The sequence below is a fragment of the Pseudophryne corroboree genome, chromosome 6 (genome assembly GCF_028390025.1).
Source record: "Pseudophryne corroboree isolate aPseCor3 chromosome 6, aPseCor3.hap2, whole genome shotgun sequence".
NCBI lineage: Eukaryota > Metazoa > Chordata > Amphibia > Anura > Myobatrachidae > Pseudophryne > Pseudophryne corroboree.
In genome coordinates, this window is record NC_086449.1 from 382,577,676 (window position 1) to 382,595,646 (window position 17,971).

At 45.9% G+C, this 17,971-nt stretch overlaps 1 protein-coding gene across 1 annotated transcript in view; it reads left to right on the plus strand.

The window, feature by feature from the left end:
* Positions 1-17,971, plus strand: part of CHCHD3 (coiled-coil-helix-coiled-coil-helix domain containing 3) — a 623,849-nt gene that overhangs the window by 379,843 nt on the left and 226,035 nt on the right. The window contains exon 5 of the mRNA XM_063926761.1: positions 13,276-13,359. Within this exon, the coding sequence (XP_063782831.1) occupies positions 13,276-13,359 (84 nt within the window). The remainder of the gene's footprint in view (positions 1-13,275; positions 13,360-17,971) is intronic.

The window sequence follows — 17,971 nt, forward strand, 5'->3', positions numbered from 1 at the left end:
TAAGGAAAAAACATACCTTTTAAAGAAGTAGAAGTACCCGCCAAAGTGCTCCAAATTACGCCCGCCCGGCCGCTCGAGGTCCGTCTTCCGCTCCGGTGCATTAAGATGACGTCATATTCAATGCGCCCTGCGTGCGCGTCGTTGCTATGGTTACCCGCTGTAATCCTCGGCCGGGCTGCGGCGCTGATTGAAAGAAATATATGTTTTGTGCCATCAAAGATTACAGAACCCACCACCACTAAGACATTAGTATATATAACAATAAGGTGATACTTGGGTGTTATGTACACACCCCCTAATGAATTAAATTACAATAAGTGAAATAGAGGTAAACAATGATAGAAACACTGGTACCCGTGGCTGTCTAAATGATGATACGGTTTGAAAAGACTGAAAGAAAAAATACTATTGCTATAAATATAACAGTGGAACTGTTACCATGGGCAACCCTGCACACTAGAGGGGTTGAAGGGTCTGTAAGGGTGGTGATCTCGCCCTTTGTTGGACCGGCTATATAGTCCCCAGGTATCACCTTGATTGCTGTCAGGGAGAACAATGTTATACATGGGTGACGTCAATAGGGAAGTGTATACTTTGGATGAAGTCACTGGAAAGTGAGGACAATCACGTAAATAGGACCCTTGCTGATAGTTATTAATACTGTGTTATATGTTGTAGTTACTGAAAAATGTTCCAATTCAGTCTCTCGTTCAAACCTTGGGGGTTGGTAGTATTCAGTTCAAAAATCCATTTGGTTTCCAAACGTAAGAGTTTGCCGTCTCTGTCTCCCCCTCTGATATGTTTGGGAACATGATCTATGATCATGTGTCTCAGATCGTTCAAAGAATGTTTAGCCATCGCAAAGTGTCTTGCCACCGGCTGGTCTGACTCTTTGCCTGCCAGAGCTTGCTTGATGGCCGACCGGTGGAGAGCCATTCTTTCCCTGAGAGTCCTGATAGATTTGCCCACATAGTGGAGACCGCAAGGGCATTTAATGAGGTAGACTATGTGAGTGGTGGTGCATGTGAGTACATGGTTAATTTTGTATGTTTTGTCTCGGTGGGGATTACCAAAATTAGATCCTATTATCATGTTTTCACACGTAGTGCATTTGATGCATTTATAAATGCATCAAATGCACTACGTGTGAAAACATGATAATAGGATCTAATTTTGGTAATCCCCACCGAGACAAAACATACAAAATTAACCATGTACTCACATGCACCACCACTCACATAGTCTACCTCATTAAATGCCCTTGCGGTCTCCACTATGTGGGCAAATCTATCAGGACTCTCAGGGAAAGAATGGCTCTCCACCGGTCGGCCATCAAGCAAGCTCTGGCAGGCAAAGAGTCAGACCAGCCGGTGGCAAGACACTTTGCGATGGCTAAACATTCTTTGAACGATCTGAGACACATGATCATAGATCATGTTCCCAAACATATCAGAGGGGGAGACAGAGACGGCAAACTCTTACGTTTGGAAACCAAATGGATTTTTGAACTGAATACTACCAACCCCCAAGGTTTGAACGAGAGACTGAATTGGAACATTTTTCAGTAACTACAACATATAACACAGTATTAATAACTATCAGCAAGGGTCCTATTTACGTGATTGTCCTCACTTTCCAGTGACTTCATCCAAAGTATACACTTCCCTATTGACGTCACCCATGTATAACATTGTTCTCCCTGACAGCAATCAAGGTGATACCTGGGGACTATATAGCCGGTCCAACAAAGGGCGAGATCACCACCCTTACAGACCCTTCAACCCCTCTAGTGTGCAGGGTTGCCCATGGTAACAGTTCCACTGTTATATTTATAGCAATAGTATTTTTTCTTTCAGTCTTTTCAAACCGTATCATCATTTAGACAGCCACGGGTACCAGTGTTTCTATCATTGTTTACCTCTATTTCACTTATTGTAATTTAATTCATTAGGGGGTGTGTACATAACACCCAAGTATCACCTTATTGTTATATATACTAATGTCTTAGTGGTGGTGGGTTCTGTAATCTTTGATGGCACAAAACATATATTTCTTTCAATCAGCGCCGCAGCCCGGCCGAGGATTACAGCGGGTAACCATAGCAACGACGCGCACGCAGGGCGCATTGAATATGACGTCATCTTAATGCACCGGAGCGGAAGACGGACCTCGAGCGGCCGGGCGGGCGTAATTTGGAGCACTTTGGCGGGTACTTCTACTTCTTTAAAAGGTATGTTTTTTCCTTACACACATTGTTGTTCACCTTGAAAAAGGGGCGTTTGGTCCCCGAAACGTCGGTTCACTTTTACGTGTGAAATACATTTAACTTCTTTATCAGACTTTGAGTGCCGCTTTTCTTCATGCTTCATTTACCTACCTATTCCTGAGACGGCACCAAAGCAGCTAAATTGAGGAGGGGGAGTGCCGGTCCGAGCAGACTGTATATATATATATATATATATATATATAGAGAGAGAGAGAGGATATGTGTGTATATGTGTATTTAAATATGTATATTCATATTGCAAATTCTAATGAATGCTGACGTAAAAGTATTCCTTCTCATGTGCTGGTCGCTCTGTTGATAAAGCTCTAGGTCGGCCGTGACGAGTTGGTCTCAGATCCTCACGAGGAGTCCGAGTGTTTAATCTTCCCGCCGCGGATAGAATACTGTGAAAGTCAACTCCTGGTCGGCACGGGGCCCTGTCACAAAGGATTGTATACAGGAAGCTAAGTGATATTTTATTTCTATGCTTTGACGTCATTTGCATTACATGCGCATGGGGGAGTGCTTGTATTCGGAAAGACATCCGATAGAATTACCCTAGAGACAGAGGGGATGTATCTTATGTTGGTTCTTCTCTATAACATTGCGGCAGGCTGCCGTGCGTCTGCAGTAGGTGTGGCCGGAGGAATGCTGAGGCTGACTCAGAGAGATACTGGAGTTTTTCCCTGTGACGGTGTACCGCTGTTTGGGGATGCCTCTGTTAAGTCACTCTCGGCGAATACCACTGGTAAGTCTACCTTCGTGAGTTAGATTCCCTCACAACGGTTGGTGACGCATTCTTTTGTGGGATGCAGTCATTTTAACCGGTTCGATACCGTTCTTTTTTCCCTTTCTGTGCAGATAGTGGAAGGTGAAAAGGTAAGAGCTCTGCAACCTTCTTAGGTTCGCAGAAGTGGATATTGACTTCTATTTCTACCACATCCACCGCATGTCGCTGGGTCTATCTGGCTGGAGCCCACACCGGTGGGAACTCGTCTTATACTCTTCAGTCAGTCCGGGAATGGACTTGGACCTGTGGGTTAATAATAGAATCCAAAGGGGGACACACTAAAGTTTACAGATGATTCCCCTCACTTATTTTTTAAATAGATCTTACCGATTTCTCTCTGGAAGGGGAGGTAGTATGCGACGCCATACCAGAGTTGCGTCAGGTTCAGGACATTGTCCTGCTGAACCTGATAAAAAAATAAATAAAGAGGAAGAAACAAAGTTTTCTACTTACGAAGTTGAACTACAGGTCTCTCAGGCCAGGCAGCTCCAGCACGTAAAGGTAGAAAAGGGTTTAAATGCGTTTTTTCTTCGCATTCAGCTTACCGGGGTTGATATCCAGTATTGTCTTTGCCATTTCACCGGAGTGATGGCAGTGTGATGGTTTTCTTTCAATAGTAAGAGCCATTGTTATTCTGTACTGAGACGCTCTCCTGATTAAGGCGAGGTCAAGAAACAAGTAGTGCAAATCGTTGTTTCTCTCTGACTGTTCTTCAACACAGGGAATGGCTGTTGTTCCCAACGACGCAGATGTCTGAGGTGGGTATCAGAGTAGATACTGAACGGTTGAGGTTCTGTGTTTTCCTGTGGAAAGAGGTCTGAGGATCCAGAGTCGGATCAGATTTGCAGTGACAATCCATCAATATGTTCCGTTGATGTAGAAGATGGGTGCGGCCTAAGAGGCCTTTTCGGTGAGCAGGTAAAATGCCAGAGTGGTTTTCACGGGACCAGTTGGGAATGTGGTCCGGGTCTCACCGGCACATGCACCGGAATATTATCCTAATGGCCAGGTTATCGCTCCTGTGGTGTCTGCTCAGTTCTCACCTCCTAGAGGGACAAAGGTTCGGGATCCAGCATTAGATCCTGGTGTCCATGTATGCCGATCTCCGAGGCTGAGGTGCAGTCCTTGCATGGGAAGTAATTCCAGAGGAAAAGGTCAAGCTGTGAAGCTTGTCTGCAATAAGCTTTCTTGAATTAAGAGCTATTTTCAACGAACATATTCTTCGTGATCTGCCCGTGTTAATTCTGTCGGACGACTTGACAACAGTGGCGTAAGTAAGCCGCTAGGGCGGAACAAGGAGCAAATCGGCAATGGCAGAAGCCGAAATTGTTTTCCGCTGGGTGGAAAGACTGTTAAAAGTTATATTAGCAGTCTTCGTTCCGGACGTAAACAACGGAGAAATAGATTTCCTCTGCAGACGCGATCTCCATCCGGGAGAAATGGTCGTCATCGAGAAGTTTCACAGAAGTGATCAGTCTTTGAGGAGTGCCTCAATTGGTCATGTTGGCGTCTGGCCTCAACGAGAGACCTCAGGGATATTGTTCCAGGTCAAGGGACACTCAAGCTATAGCAGTGGACGGCCTCGTGACACCTTGGGTGTTTTCAGTCGGTCTATGTGTCCCCTCTGCTTTCACTCTTCTGAAGGTGATAAACGTAAGAAGAACAGAGGTTCAGTCGATCCTCATTGTTTTGGTCTAGCCAAGGAGGGCTTGGTATCCAGTTCTTCAAGATTGACTCATAGAAGATCCCTGGCCTCTTCCTCTATGGGAGGAACTGTTACAGCAAGATCCGGGCGTGTATCAAGACTTACCGCGGCTGCGTTTGACGGCGTGGCAGTTGAACGCCATATCCTAGCCCGAAAGGGTATTCCCAGGGAAGTCATTTCCACACTTCTTCAGGCTAGAAAAGAAGTAACGGCAAAGCCTTACCACCGTATTTGGCGTAAATATGTGTCTTGGTGTGAATCCAAGAAGGCTCCTACGGAAGACTTTCAGCTGAGTCGTTCTTTGCCATTCTTTGCAAGCAGGTGTGGATGCAGGCTTAAAGTTAGGCTCCGTTTCAAGGCAGTTTTGGCCTTATAAATTTTCTTTAAAAATAAATAAATAAATACAGAATTGGCCACCTTTCTGGAAGTTCAGTCTTTCGTGAAAGGAATACTGCACATCCAACCTCCATTTGTGCCCCCATTGGCACAGTGGGCTCTTGACGTGGTGTTGCGTTTTTTGTGTCACACTGATTGGAACCTTTATTAAAGGTTGTGTTAAAATTTCTCTCTTGAAGAGTGGTCATGCTATTGCCTTTGGGCGACCACAAGGCGGGTGTCGGAAGTAGCGGCTTTGACTCACAAGAGCCCCTGTTTGATCTTCCAAGTGGATAGAATTGAGAACTCGGATAGTAGTTCTGCCAAAAGGGGTTTTCTGTGTTTCGCAGAAACCAGCCTATTTTGATGCCTGTGGTAACTTCAGCATTGGCTGATTCAAAGTCTCTCGATGTAGTCAGGGCTTTGAATATTTATGTCGCCAATTGGGCTCAGATTGGGGAAACAGAGGCTCTGTTTGTCCGGTATGCTCCCTGCGTGATTGGGGCGCCTGCGTCTATGCAGTCTGTTACACGCTGGATCTGTGATACGATTCGGCTTGCTAGTTCTACGGCTGGATTGCCGTTACCGAAGTCGGGGGAGACCCATTCTACTAGGAAGATGGGCTCTTCTTGGGCGGATGCCCGAGGTGTCTTGACGGTTTAACTTTGCCGAGCGGCTACTTGGTCGGGTTCAAACACCTTTGCTAAGCTCTACAAGTTTGATACCCTGGCTGATGGGGATCTCATGTTTGCTCAATCGGTGCTGCAGAGTCGTCCGCACTCTCCCACCCGGTCTGGAGCTTTGGTATAAACCCCATGGTCCTTATGGAGTCCCCAGCATCCTCTAGGACGAATGAGAAAATAGGATTTTAATACCTACCGGTAAATCCTTTTCTCTTAGTCCGTAGATGATGCTGGGCGCCCGTCCCAGTGCGTACTGTGTCTGCAGTTATTGGCTATGGTTACACTCTTGTGGTGTTTCTTTTCTGTCAGGCTGTTACTGACGTTGTTCATGCCATGGCATGCGGTAGCTTCTTATTGGCTGGGTTGACACAGGTTGTGTTACATATTCTCTCAGCATGTGGCTGTGTAATTTTTCATGCCTTGGCTGGTGTTCTATTGAATACCACGTTCTGTGGGTATGTTCGAGGTGTGAGCTGGTATGACACTCACCGTGTTTAAACAATAAATTCTTTCCTCGAAATGTCCGTCTCCCTGGGCACAGTTTTCTAACTGAGGTCTGGAGGAGGGGCATAGAGGGAGGAGCCAGTTCACACCCATTCAAAGTCTTATAGTGTGCCCATGTCTCCTGCGGATCCCGTCTATACCCCATGGTCCTTTACGGAGTCCCCAGCATCCTCTACGGACTAAGAGAAAAGGATTTACCGGTAGGTATTAAAATCCTATTTTTTTTTAACTGAAAACTTGTAATACTGCATGTAAATCAGCTATAGTTGTAATGCACTATGACAGTGTTTCACAACCTCTGTCCTCAATGCACACTACAGTCCAGGATCTGAAGTTATCCATGCTTGAGCACAAATGGTTAAATAAAAATAACTGACGTTCTAATTAAGTCACCTGTGCTCAAGTATGGCTATCCTCAAAACCAGGACTATTAGTGTGCTTTGAGTACCGTGGTTGGGAAACAGTGTCCTATATTATCACAACTCTGCAAAGAAGTACTTGGTGCTAATAGTTTACTGTATGTATATTGGTTTATACCATCCACTTGAATGGTGTGTTGTATGAATTGTCTGGCCCTTTCCACAAACTGGTTATTTTTAGGATGGTTTCAGCAGTAATTCTCAAATATCAGAGACTGTTTTGAGGTTTGTCTGTCATAATCCAGAGCTGAATGGCAATGTAAATATAAAGCTATCCAGTCTTTTGAGTTCTAGTGTACATGCAAAAGTAGCCAGTATTTATCCTGCATGCAAACAAATACATTTATTTGCACCCATTGCAACATTGTTTGTCCAGAGTCAAAATTGCCTATTCATGAAATATTGTTTGCACGATATTCCACGAAAACAGCGGTTTTGAGAGGAATACGGTACCTACAGAGGTGTAGCGTGGAGCCATGGCTCCCGGAGCAAGCTCACACCACGGTTCTCCCCTATGTACACACAAATGTTTGCTATTCAGTTGGGTGCAGGTATTTTTTATTTTTTCCTCCCAGCCCCAGATCATGACCAGATTTTCCTAAAATCCATATCTTTAGGAAGATTGGTCAGAATTGCTCTATACTGCTGTGGCTAATGACTAATTGAGCAATTGGAATTTTCCTATTAGCTTAATTAGTCTGTAATTACTCACCTTCTGCAACGCTGCATCTCCTCCGGTTCTCTTTTTCTCCAGTGTCACAGAAAGATCTTTCAGGGACGTCCAGACACAGGACAGGTACATACTACCCCTGCCCCTCTTCCACGTATACTACACTGCAGCTTCTACCCTGAACTACACTCCCCACACACTACATCGCCATTACCCTGCATTCCCCACCCCGCACACACGATACTACCACTGCTACCCTGCACCCCACACACTACATCGCCATTACCCTGCATTACCCACCCCGCACACACGATACTACCACTGCTACCCCACACACTACATCGCCGCTACCCTGCATCCCCCACCCCGCACACACGACACTACCACTGCTACCCTACACACTACATCGTCTCTACCCTGCATCCCCCACCCCGCTCACACGACACTACCACTGCTACCCTGCACCCCACACACTACATCGCCGCTACCCGGCATCCCTCTCCCCTCACACAAAAATGTGAACACCCTCCCCCGCACACACTAATAGGAAGGACATTCCTCCCCACAGCACACATTAATAGGACACCCCTCCCCCCAGCACATACTCCTCTCCCCTAGCACACACTAGTAGGACACCCCTCCCCCCCAGCACACACTAATAGGACACCCCTCCCCCCCAGCACACACTAATAGGACACCCCTCCCCCCCAGCACATATTAATAGGACACCCCTCCCCCCCAGCACATATTAATAGGGCACCCCTCCCCCCAGCACACATTAATAGGACCCCCTCCCCCAGCACACATTAATAGGACCCCCAGCACACACTAATAGGACCCCCCTCCCCCAACACACACTAATAGGACCTCCTCCCCCCAGCACACACTAATAGGACCCCTCTCCCCAGCACACACTAATAGGACCCCCTTCCTCCAGCACACACTAATAGGACCCCCCTCCTCCCAACACACACTAATAGGACCCCCCTCCCCAACACACACTAATAGGACCCCCCTCCCCCCAACACACACTAATAGGACCCCCCTCCCCCCAACACACACTAATAGGACCCCCCTCCCCCCAACACACACTAATAGGACCCCCCTCCCCCCAACACACACTAATAGGACCCCCCTCCCCCCAACACACACTAATAGGACTCCCCTCCCCCAACACACACTAATAGGACCCCCCTCCCTGCAACACACACTAATAGGACCCCCCTCCCCCCAACACACAATAATAGGACAGTTTCTCCCCCTACCCCCTTTTGTTTATCTGCAGCACAGCACTGACTAACCTGAGCCTCTGATTCTCGTGTGGCTGGCTGGTAGTGCTGCTCCTCGTCTCAGGGCTGCTCTGACGGACAGGTAGTGGAGAGAGGGGGGCGGTACTGCTGCTGCTACATGACTAGTGCAGCGGGAGGAGTAAGTAGTATGTGGGAGGGGCCCTGGCACAGGGAGGAGATTAAGAGCTGCCTCTGTTGTTCGTGCTGCGGCCCGGCGCCACAGCCCTTTACAGTGTGACAGGCGCTGAGCATCAGCAGGTTGCAGAGCAGGGAGGGAGAGTTGCACCCCTCTCAAGCACAGCTCACTGCTTTGCAGACCTTGCCGAGCGGGTAGCGCCAGGCCTGCTTGTGCTGTCAGCGCTGCTGCAAGGCGCCCTCTGAAGTGTCCGGCACCTGTAGCGTGCGCTCCACCGGAACCGCCCTCCCTACGCCCCTGAGTGCCTGCAGATATTAGGGATCCCCTAGATCTGCTGTGGTCCTCCTATTGCCGACAGCAGCCACAAGGCCTATAGGTTTATATGGGGGGCCTGCAAAGCTGTCCGATTTACCAAGCTTTGTATTCCAGCCCCGCCATGTCCAGCAGAGGAAGTAGTGTAATAGCCATCTCCAGATGATTATCACACTGCTTCCAACTCTGTGCCAGGACATGCTCTTATTGGAGCCACTCATGCAAAATTAGTACATTTGCATGAAAATATTAACTTTCTGAATTTCTGCAAAAAAATATCACATCTGTATTAGAAATATGTCCCAAAGTTACTTTCTTTATTTTTGCTTTGCTCCAACCACAGAATCATTTCTGCAAAAAAATATCACATCTGTATTAGAAATATGTCCCAAAGTTACTTTCTTTATTTTTGCTTTGCTCCAACCTCAAAATCATCATTTAATGAGCTTGTAGAGACTCCTAAGCTTCTTTTACAGCAGCCATTATAATCCAATGGTATTTAGTCATCTATTTATTTATTTTTCATATGGCTTCTACTTGCCCAACTGTGAATTTATATAGAATCTTACAGTATATGTGTATAACTTCCAGTTTGTATTGCTTTCAGCGTTGTGTAAAATTCAGTCCCCTGCCAGGTGGTTGCATTTCTTATTTTAATGTTTTGGGTTTTTTTTATCATGAAGTGGAATTCCCATTTGTCTTTCTCCCATGTTCCATGCTCTTTTTTTGTACAAGATACTTGTTCTTATAACGCACTTGAACTGAACTACTAGTGGCCTTTCTACAGAACCTTATGGTAATCTTGGTTTATTTTTTGTATTTGTCTTTTTGTTGTTGGTTCTTCTGAGCCTGATGTTGAAGGTCACTAATGTAACAGGTGCTTCTATTTTTGACCTTTGATGATCTTGACCTTCTCTTCTTGTATATCAGTCAGACCAGTCATATGTTTTTTATTCTGTGACCTTTGTTTCTTTCGATACAAGTAGTTTGAATTCAGTAGTATGCTTTTGTATACCACCAAATCAATGTCATACAGGGTTATTTCAATATGACGCTTTCTATTGGAACATAGAAGTTATAAAGTTAATTATCTATATCATTGTTGTATACAAATTTAAATGAGGATGTACAGATGTGTCCTCATATATCGTTGCTGTGTAGCGGGCGCCATGCAACTCGCACTGGCTCCTTGCGCTATAACTCCCGTTATAAGTTAAGTTATAAATCTAGCGTCACGTTATAATTGTAACGTGCATTCTACTTTCTGCCCACCAGATGACGCTTTTCCTAAACTGTACAGCGCATGCCTCAAATAGCCAAAGGACCCTTCCTAGCGCCGCCTTCTGATTGGCTGATATTTATTGTGACAATAAAGAACCATTAATCACTTCCTTCTATAAAAAAAATCCCTTTCCACAAAATACAATGCCACGCTGCCGCCCTGTTCACTCAATTAATTTTGTCGTTACGTTGTGTACAAAATCCTGGATAGCATTAGCATAAACAGCATTACTATTTCTGACAGCCTTTCCATTTCAGTTGCTTCAAATGGGCAGAAATATTTAATGCACAGTGCCACTGGGTCCCTATCTCATTAATATGACTCACAGATGGTCTCCATTGCTTTTCCGACATTGTTGGCGGATTCAATCCATTGTTTTTTTTTTTTATAAAGCAATCAGATAAAACACATCACATATACACCGGGAGGACTTGCCTGTACCATAGTTGGCTGTGGCCTAACGAGTACAGTGTCCGCCCGCAATGCATGCACTCCCGGGTTCGATACCCAGTGCGGTGCGCAATTATTATTTTAATGTTGTTATTTATTCTTTTTTAATACAATAAAGTTATTTGGTGTATAATGGGTCAAAATGCCAAGATACTGTACTAAGATTTTTCCACAAGATCATGGAAGCAGGAGTAGTAGACGCTTTGTCAATCTTATGGAGATTTCAGCTAGCCTATGCATTTTTTCCTTTCCCTCTCATTTCTAACATGCTGAGAAATATCAAGAAATTGAAGAATAGATATTATTTTATGTCAGTCTAGGCTCATGTGCTTCTTAGAAGCCTGGGGAATGCCACAGTAAGATCCATGGACCTTACCTCTTTATTCGTACCAGTATCCTGTTTGTTAACCAAAAATAGAGCAACTGCTTTTAATGACTAAGAAATTGAAAACCTACTGACAAAATGTCAGTACTTAATGTCAGCTCTGCACTTAATATATTCGCTTACAATAATAATTAACAGTGGAGTTTTAGTTCATGTATTGATCAATGCATTTAAGCCTGCAGCCCCCGGCAAGGGACCACACTATACTACAGGTCCTACGCTATTGCTCAAAATAATTACAATAAATATAGATATCAGGTGGACAGTTACCAACACACCTGTTTAACACTAATGTGATAGCTATTTTTATTGTAATAGCTATTATAGAAAAAAAACTTTTGTGTGTGTGTGTGTGTGTGTGTGTGTGTGTGTGTGTGTGTGTGTGTATCGTTATCTCAGTAGGGGACCCAAAAATGTAGGATTTTGAATGAGGGATGCTCAACCCTGAATTATAAACGTTGTTATTCAAAGGGGCTAAGAAGTACTAAAGCAGATAAGTACAGCCCTTTTAGGTACAACAGGTTATTACAGATTTTAACATAAGTTTCCACCTGCTCCCAAGCGTTGTGCTCTAATTCACAGTCCAGCAAAGTGTTCCAGGCTCCGTGGAATTTTGAGTAATACTTAAGTGTGGTGCAAAATTTTATTCTGCACCATGCTACTGTGTTTTGTACACTTAAGGAAACTAGATGCTGTATGGTGTTTGCAGAGATTCAGTAGATATATTTTACCAGGTTTCTTGGCATATATGGAAATGGAACAGGCAGAAGAGGGTTTCATTTAATTCAGACTGGAGTGTGCTGTCAAAGAATCAATACTAATTTTATGTAGTGTGCAGTGTGTAGTCTGTAGTGTGCAGACAACGCAATCCTTCACTAAGAGCAGGGCCCCCTCTACTCAGTGGGGTCAATTACTGAGATGGGTGTTCTAGTTAAGATGGGATGTTGCTCATAGCCACCAGATTCCAGGTTTCTTCTAGAAGGTGCTAGATAAATGAGAAGTAGAATTTGATTGGTTGCTATCTTCAACATCCTATCTTAACTAAAACTCCCATCTTAGTAAATTTACCCCAGTGTATCTATTCCTTTCTCAACCTCATGTGCTTGTTTTTTTCATATATTTTACTGACTGTGGGATGCTGTAGAGTTACAAATAATCAATGAAAGACCAATGTCATCAAAAGTATTTTCATAACCGTGTAATTATTCCTGTTTGACAAATATTTGCTTTTCTCTTTGCCATGCTTCAGGAATTAAATACACAAGTAAGTCAATATTTTTGTGCGTGTTACTTATCCAATTGAAATGTTGAGTAGTCTTCCACATCTACTTTCTTGTGAGTTAGGGGGACATTTACTAAGCAGTGATAAGAGTGGAGAAGTTGCCCCATCAACCAATCAGCAACTCTGTATAATTTTATAGTATGCAAATTATAGATGTTACTTCAGTGCTGATTGGTTGCCATGGGCACTTCTCCACTGGCTCACTTCTCAGCTCTTATCACTGCTTAGTAAATGTCCCCCTTAATCCTTTAGAGTAAATGTTTTAGCCTGAACAATGCAGGCATCGGTGACTTTCCAGTGAATTTGCCCTATGTTTTAAAGTGGTATCATTTATAAGTCAAAACCAAGATGGGTTTGCCTTTTAAATGATTGCTACTTTAAAACATTGGACAGTCTGTCCATGAACTCACTGAAGCCTGTTGGTCACAGGCATTTACATGTTCCTCTTTCTCTGTTACGTGTGTCTTGACCCTGACTTGCAGCTGCCATATGCATATTTCTCTGTTATCAGTAGTATGACAGAGGATGCATCATTATTCTCTGTAATAAATGGTATAGTGGGTGGCAAGCCTTTGTATGAGCAATATTCTTAACATGCAGTGTTCTAAGGTTCAGCAGACAAATCTTAGACTTTACCAAGTTACAAAGGGTTATATATGAATATTGGTTTATGTAAAGTATACTACTTGCCCAATTATAAACCTTTGTTTATTATTTTCTTAACTAGGCAAAGAAGCTGGAGGAAAAGGAGCGTGAACTTAAGAGACAGGATGATTATTACAAGGAGCAGCTGGCCAGGCTAGAAGAGAGAGTAAGTGTGACTATGTGGAAAAAAATTTGATTTTGTCACCTCTGAAGCAAATTCCGTCCATATTTGCTTCTTAATTATACACTGAAGCATTTTAGGATAGATTTTAAAAGGGAAATAAAAGTCCCTTTATCTCACTTGCCATTTTCTGGTTATAAGAATACTGAGGGTGCTACTTTCTTTTGGACCAGGGGTGTGATTTTCAGTAGTGCGTGTCATCTTTAAGTAATTGTGCCATATTGCATTAGGTTAGTTCTAGCACATATTGTAGGTGGCATGATAAACATACTCTGAGCACTGTAGGAAGCCATTTTGTATGTTTCTCTGACGTCCTAGTGGATGCTGGGAACTCCGTAAGGACCATGGGGAATCTCTAAAAGAAAGATTAGGTACTATCTGGTGTGCACTGGCTCCTCCCTCTATGCCCCTCCTCCAGACCTCAGTTAGAATCTGTGCCCGGCCAGAGCTGGGTGCTCCTAGTGGGCTCTCCTGAGCTTGCTAGAAAGAAAGTATTTGTTAGGTTTTTTATTTTCAGTGAGATCTGCTGGCAACAGACTCACTGCTACGTGGGACTGAGGGGAGAGAAGCAAACCTACCTGCTTGCAGCTAGCTTGTGCTTCTTAGGCTACTGGACACCATTAGCTCCAGAGGGTTCGAACACAGGGCCTGACCTCGATCGTCCGTTCCCGGAGCCGCGCCGCTGTCCCCCTTGCAGAGCCAGAAGACAGAAGAACGATGAAATCGGCGGCAGAAGACTCCTGCCTTCATTAAGGTAGCGCACAGCACTGCAGCTGTGCGCCATTGCTCCCACTGCACACCACACACTCCGGTCACTGTAGGGTGCAGGGCGCTGGGGGGGGGCGCCCTGGGCAGCAATTATATTACCTTTTGGCAAAAATACACATAATACAGTCAGTTAACTGTATATGTGTTAAAACCCCCGCCATTAAGTTACAGAAAACACGGGACAGAAGCCCGCCACTGAGGGGGCGGGGCCTTCTTCCTCCGCACACCAGCGCCATTTTACCTTCACAGCTCCGCTGGAAGCACGCTCCCCATGCTCTCCCCTGCAGTATCCAGGTACAAGACGGGTTAAAAAGAGAGGGGGGCACATAAATTTAGGCGCAAATCGATACAAACAAGCAGCTATTGGGAAAATCACTTATTAGCAGTGTAAATCCCTGTGTTATATAGCGCTGTGATGTGTGCTGGCATACTCTCTCTCTTTCTCCCCAAAGGACTTTGTGGGGTCCTGTCCTCAGTCTGAGCATTCCCTGTGTGTGTGCGGTGTGTTGGTACGGCTGTGTCGACATGTTTGATGAGGAGGGTTACGTGGAGGCGGAGCAGGGGCAGATACATGTGGTGTCGCCCCCGACGGGGCCGACACCTGATTGGATGGATATGTGGAAGGTCTTAACCGACAATGTCAACTCCTTACATAAAAGGTTCGATGACGCAGCAGCCTTGGGACAGCCGGGGTCTCAGCCCGCGCCTGCCCAGGCGACTCAGAAGCCGTCTGGGGCTCATAAACGCCCGCTAGCTCTGATGGTTGACACAGATGTCGACACGGAGTCTGACTCCAGTGTAGATGAGGATGAGACAAATGTACAGTCTACAAAAGCCATCCGATGCATGATTACTGCAATGAAAGATGTATTGCACATTTCTGATATTAACCCGGTTACCACCAAAAGGGGTATTATGTATGGGGAGAAAAAGCAGCCAGTGACTTTTCCCCCATCTGATGAATTAAATGATTTGTGTGAAGAAGCGTGGAGTTCCCCTGATAAGAAACTAGTGATTTCTAAGAGGTTACTGATGGCGTACCCTTTCCCGCCAACGGATAGGTTACGTTGGGAAACATCCCCTAGGGTGGACAAGGCGCTAACACGCTTATCTAAAAGGGTGGCACTGCCGTCTCAGGATACGGCCGCCCTAAAGGATCCTGCGGATAGAAAGCAGGAAGCTATCCTGCAGTCTGTGTATACACACTCTGGTACTCTACTGAGACCTGCTATTGCTTCAGCCTGGATGTGTAGTGCTGCAGCAGCATGGACTGATACCCTGTCAGACAACATTGATTCCCTCGACAGGGATACTATTTTGCTAACCATCGTACATATAAAAGACGTCGTCTTATATATGCGGGATGCACAGAGGGACATTTGCCTGCTGGCATCTAGAATTAATGCAATGTCCATTTCTGCCAGGAGAGTATTATGGACTCGGCAGTGGACAGGTGATGCTGATTCTAAAAAACACATGGAGGTTTTGCCTTATAAGGGTGAGGAATTATTTGGACCTCGTATCCACAGCAACTGCTGGGAAGTCGACTTTTTTACCTCAGGTTCCCTCACAGCCTAAGAAAGCACCGTATTATCAAATGCAGTCCTTTTCGGCCTCAGAAAGGCAAGCTGGTCAGAGGAGCATCCTTTCTGGCCAGAGGCAAGGGTAGAGGAAAGAAGCTGCACCAGGCAGCCAGTTCCCAGGAACAAAAATCCTCCCCTGCTTCCACTAAGTCCACCGCATGACGTTGGGGCTCCACAGGCGGAGCCAGGTGCGGTGGGGGGCGCGTCTCCGAAACTTCAGCAACCAGTGTGTTCGCTCACAAGTGGATCTCTGGGCTGTACAAATTGTATCTCAGGGATACAAGCTGGAGTTCGAGGCGACTCCCCCTCGCCGTTACCTCAAACCAGCCTTGCCAGCTGCTCCCAGGGAAAGGGAGGTAGTACTGGCGGCAATTCACAAGCTGTACCTCCAGCAGGTGATAATCAAGGTCCCCCTCCTTCAACAGGGCAGGGGTTACTATTCCACAATGTTTGTGGTACCGAAACCGGACGGTTCGGTGAGACCCATCCTGAATTTAAAATCCCTGAACACTTATATAAAGAAGTTCAAGTTCAAAATGGAATCGCTCAGGGCGGTTATTGCAAGCCTGGAAGAGGGGGATTTTATGGTGTCGCTGGACATCAATGATGCTTACTTGCATGTCCCCATTTTCCCACCTCCCCAGGAGTACCTCAGGTTTGTGGTACAGAACTGTCATTACCAATTCCAGACGTTGCCGTTTGGTCTCTCCACGGCTCCGAGAATATTTACCAAGGTAATGGCCGAAATGATGATACTCCTTCGAAGAAAGGGAGTTATAATTATCCCGTACTTGGACAATCTCCTCATAAAGGCGAGGTCCAAAGAGCAGTTGTTGGTCAGCGTAGCACTCTCTCAGGAAGTGTTGCAACAGCACGGCTGGATTCTGAATATCCCAAAGTCGCAGCTGATTCCTACGACGCGTCTGCTTTTCCTAGGAATGATTCTCGACACAGAACAGAAGAAGGTGTTTCTCCCGGAGGAGAAGGCCCAGGAATTGTCATCTCTGGTCAGGGACCTCCTGAAACCAAAACAGGTGTCGGTGCATCACTGCACGCGAGTCCTGGGAAAGGTGGTGGCTTCTTACGAAGCAATTCCCTTCGGCAGGTTCCATGCAAGGATCTTTCAGTGGGATCTGTTGGACAAATGGTCCGGATCGCATCTTCAGATGCATCGGTTGATCACCCTGTCCCCAAGGGCCAGGTTGTCTCTGCTGTGGTGGCTGCAGAGTGCTCATCTTCTCGAGGGACGCAGGTTCGGCATACAGGACTGGGTCCTGGTGACCACGGATGCAAGCCTCCGGGGATGGGGGGGGCAGTCACTCAGGGAAGAAACTTCCAAGGACAGTGGTCAAGTCTGGAGACTTCTCTACACATAAATATATTGGAACTATGGGCCATCTACAACGCCCTGAGTCAAGCAGAGCCCCTGCTTCAAAACCAATCTGTACTGATTCAGTCAGACAACATCACGGCGGTCGCCCATGTAAACCGCCAGGGCGGCACAAGAAGCAGGATGGCAATGGCAGAAGCCACAAGGATTCTTCGATGGGCGGAGAATCACGTGCTAGCACTGTCAGCAGTGTTCATTCCGGGAGTGGACAACTGGGAAGCAGACTTCCTCAGCAGGCACGACCTCCACCCGGGAGAGTGGGGACTTCATCAAGATGTCTTCACACAGATTGTAAATCGTTGGGAACTGCCACAGGTGGACATGATGGCGTCCCGCCTCAACAAAAAGCTAAAAAAATATAGCGCCAGGTCACGGGACCCTCAGGCGATAGCTGTGGACGCACTAGTGACACCGTGGGTGTACCAGTCGATTTATGTGTTCCCTCCTCTTCCTCTCATACCCAAGGTCCTGAGGATAGTAAGAAAGAGAGGAGTAAGAACTATACTCATCGTTCCGGATTGGCCAAGAAGAACTTGGTACCCAGAACTACAAGAAATGATCTCAGAGGACCCATGGCCTCTGCCTCTCAGACAGGACCTGTTACAACAGGGGCCCTGTCTGTTCCAAGACTTACCGCGGCTGCGTTTGACGGCATGGCGGTTGAACGCCGGATCCTAACGGAAAAGGACATTCCGGATGAAGTGATTCCTACGCTGATCAAAGCTAGGAAGGATGTGACAGCAAAGCATTATCACCGCATATGGCGGAAATATGTTGCTTGGTGTGAGGCCAGGAAGGCCCCAACAGAGGAATTCCAGCTGGGTCGATTTCTGCACTTCCTACAGTCAGGGGTGAC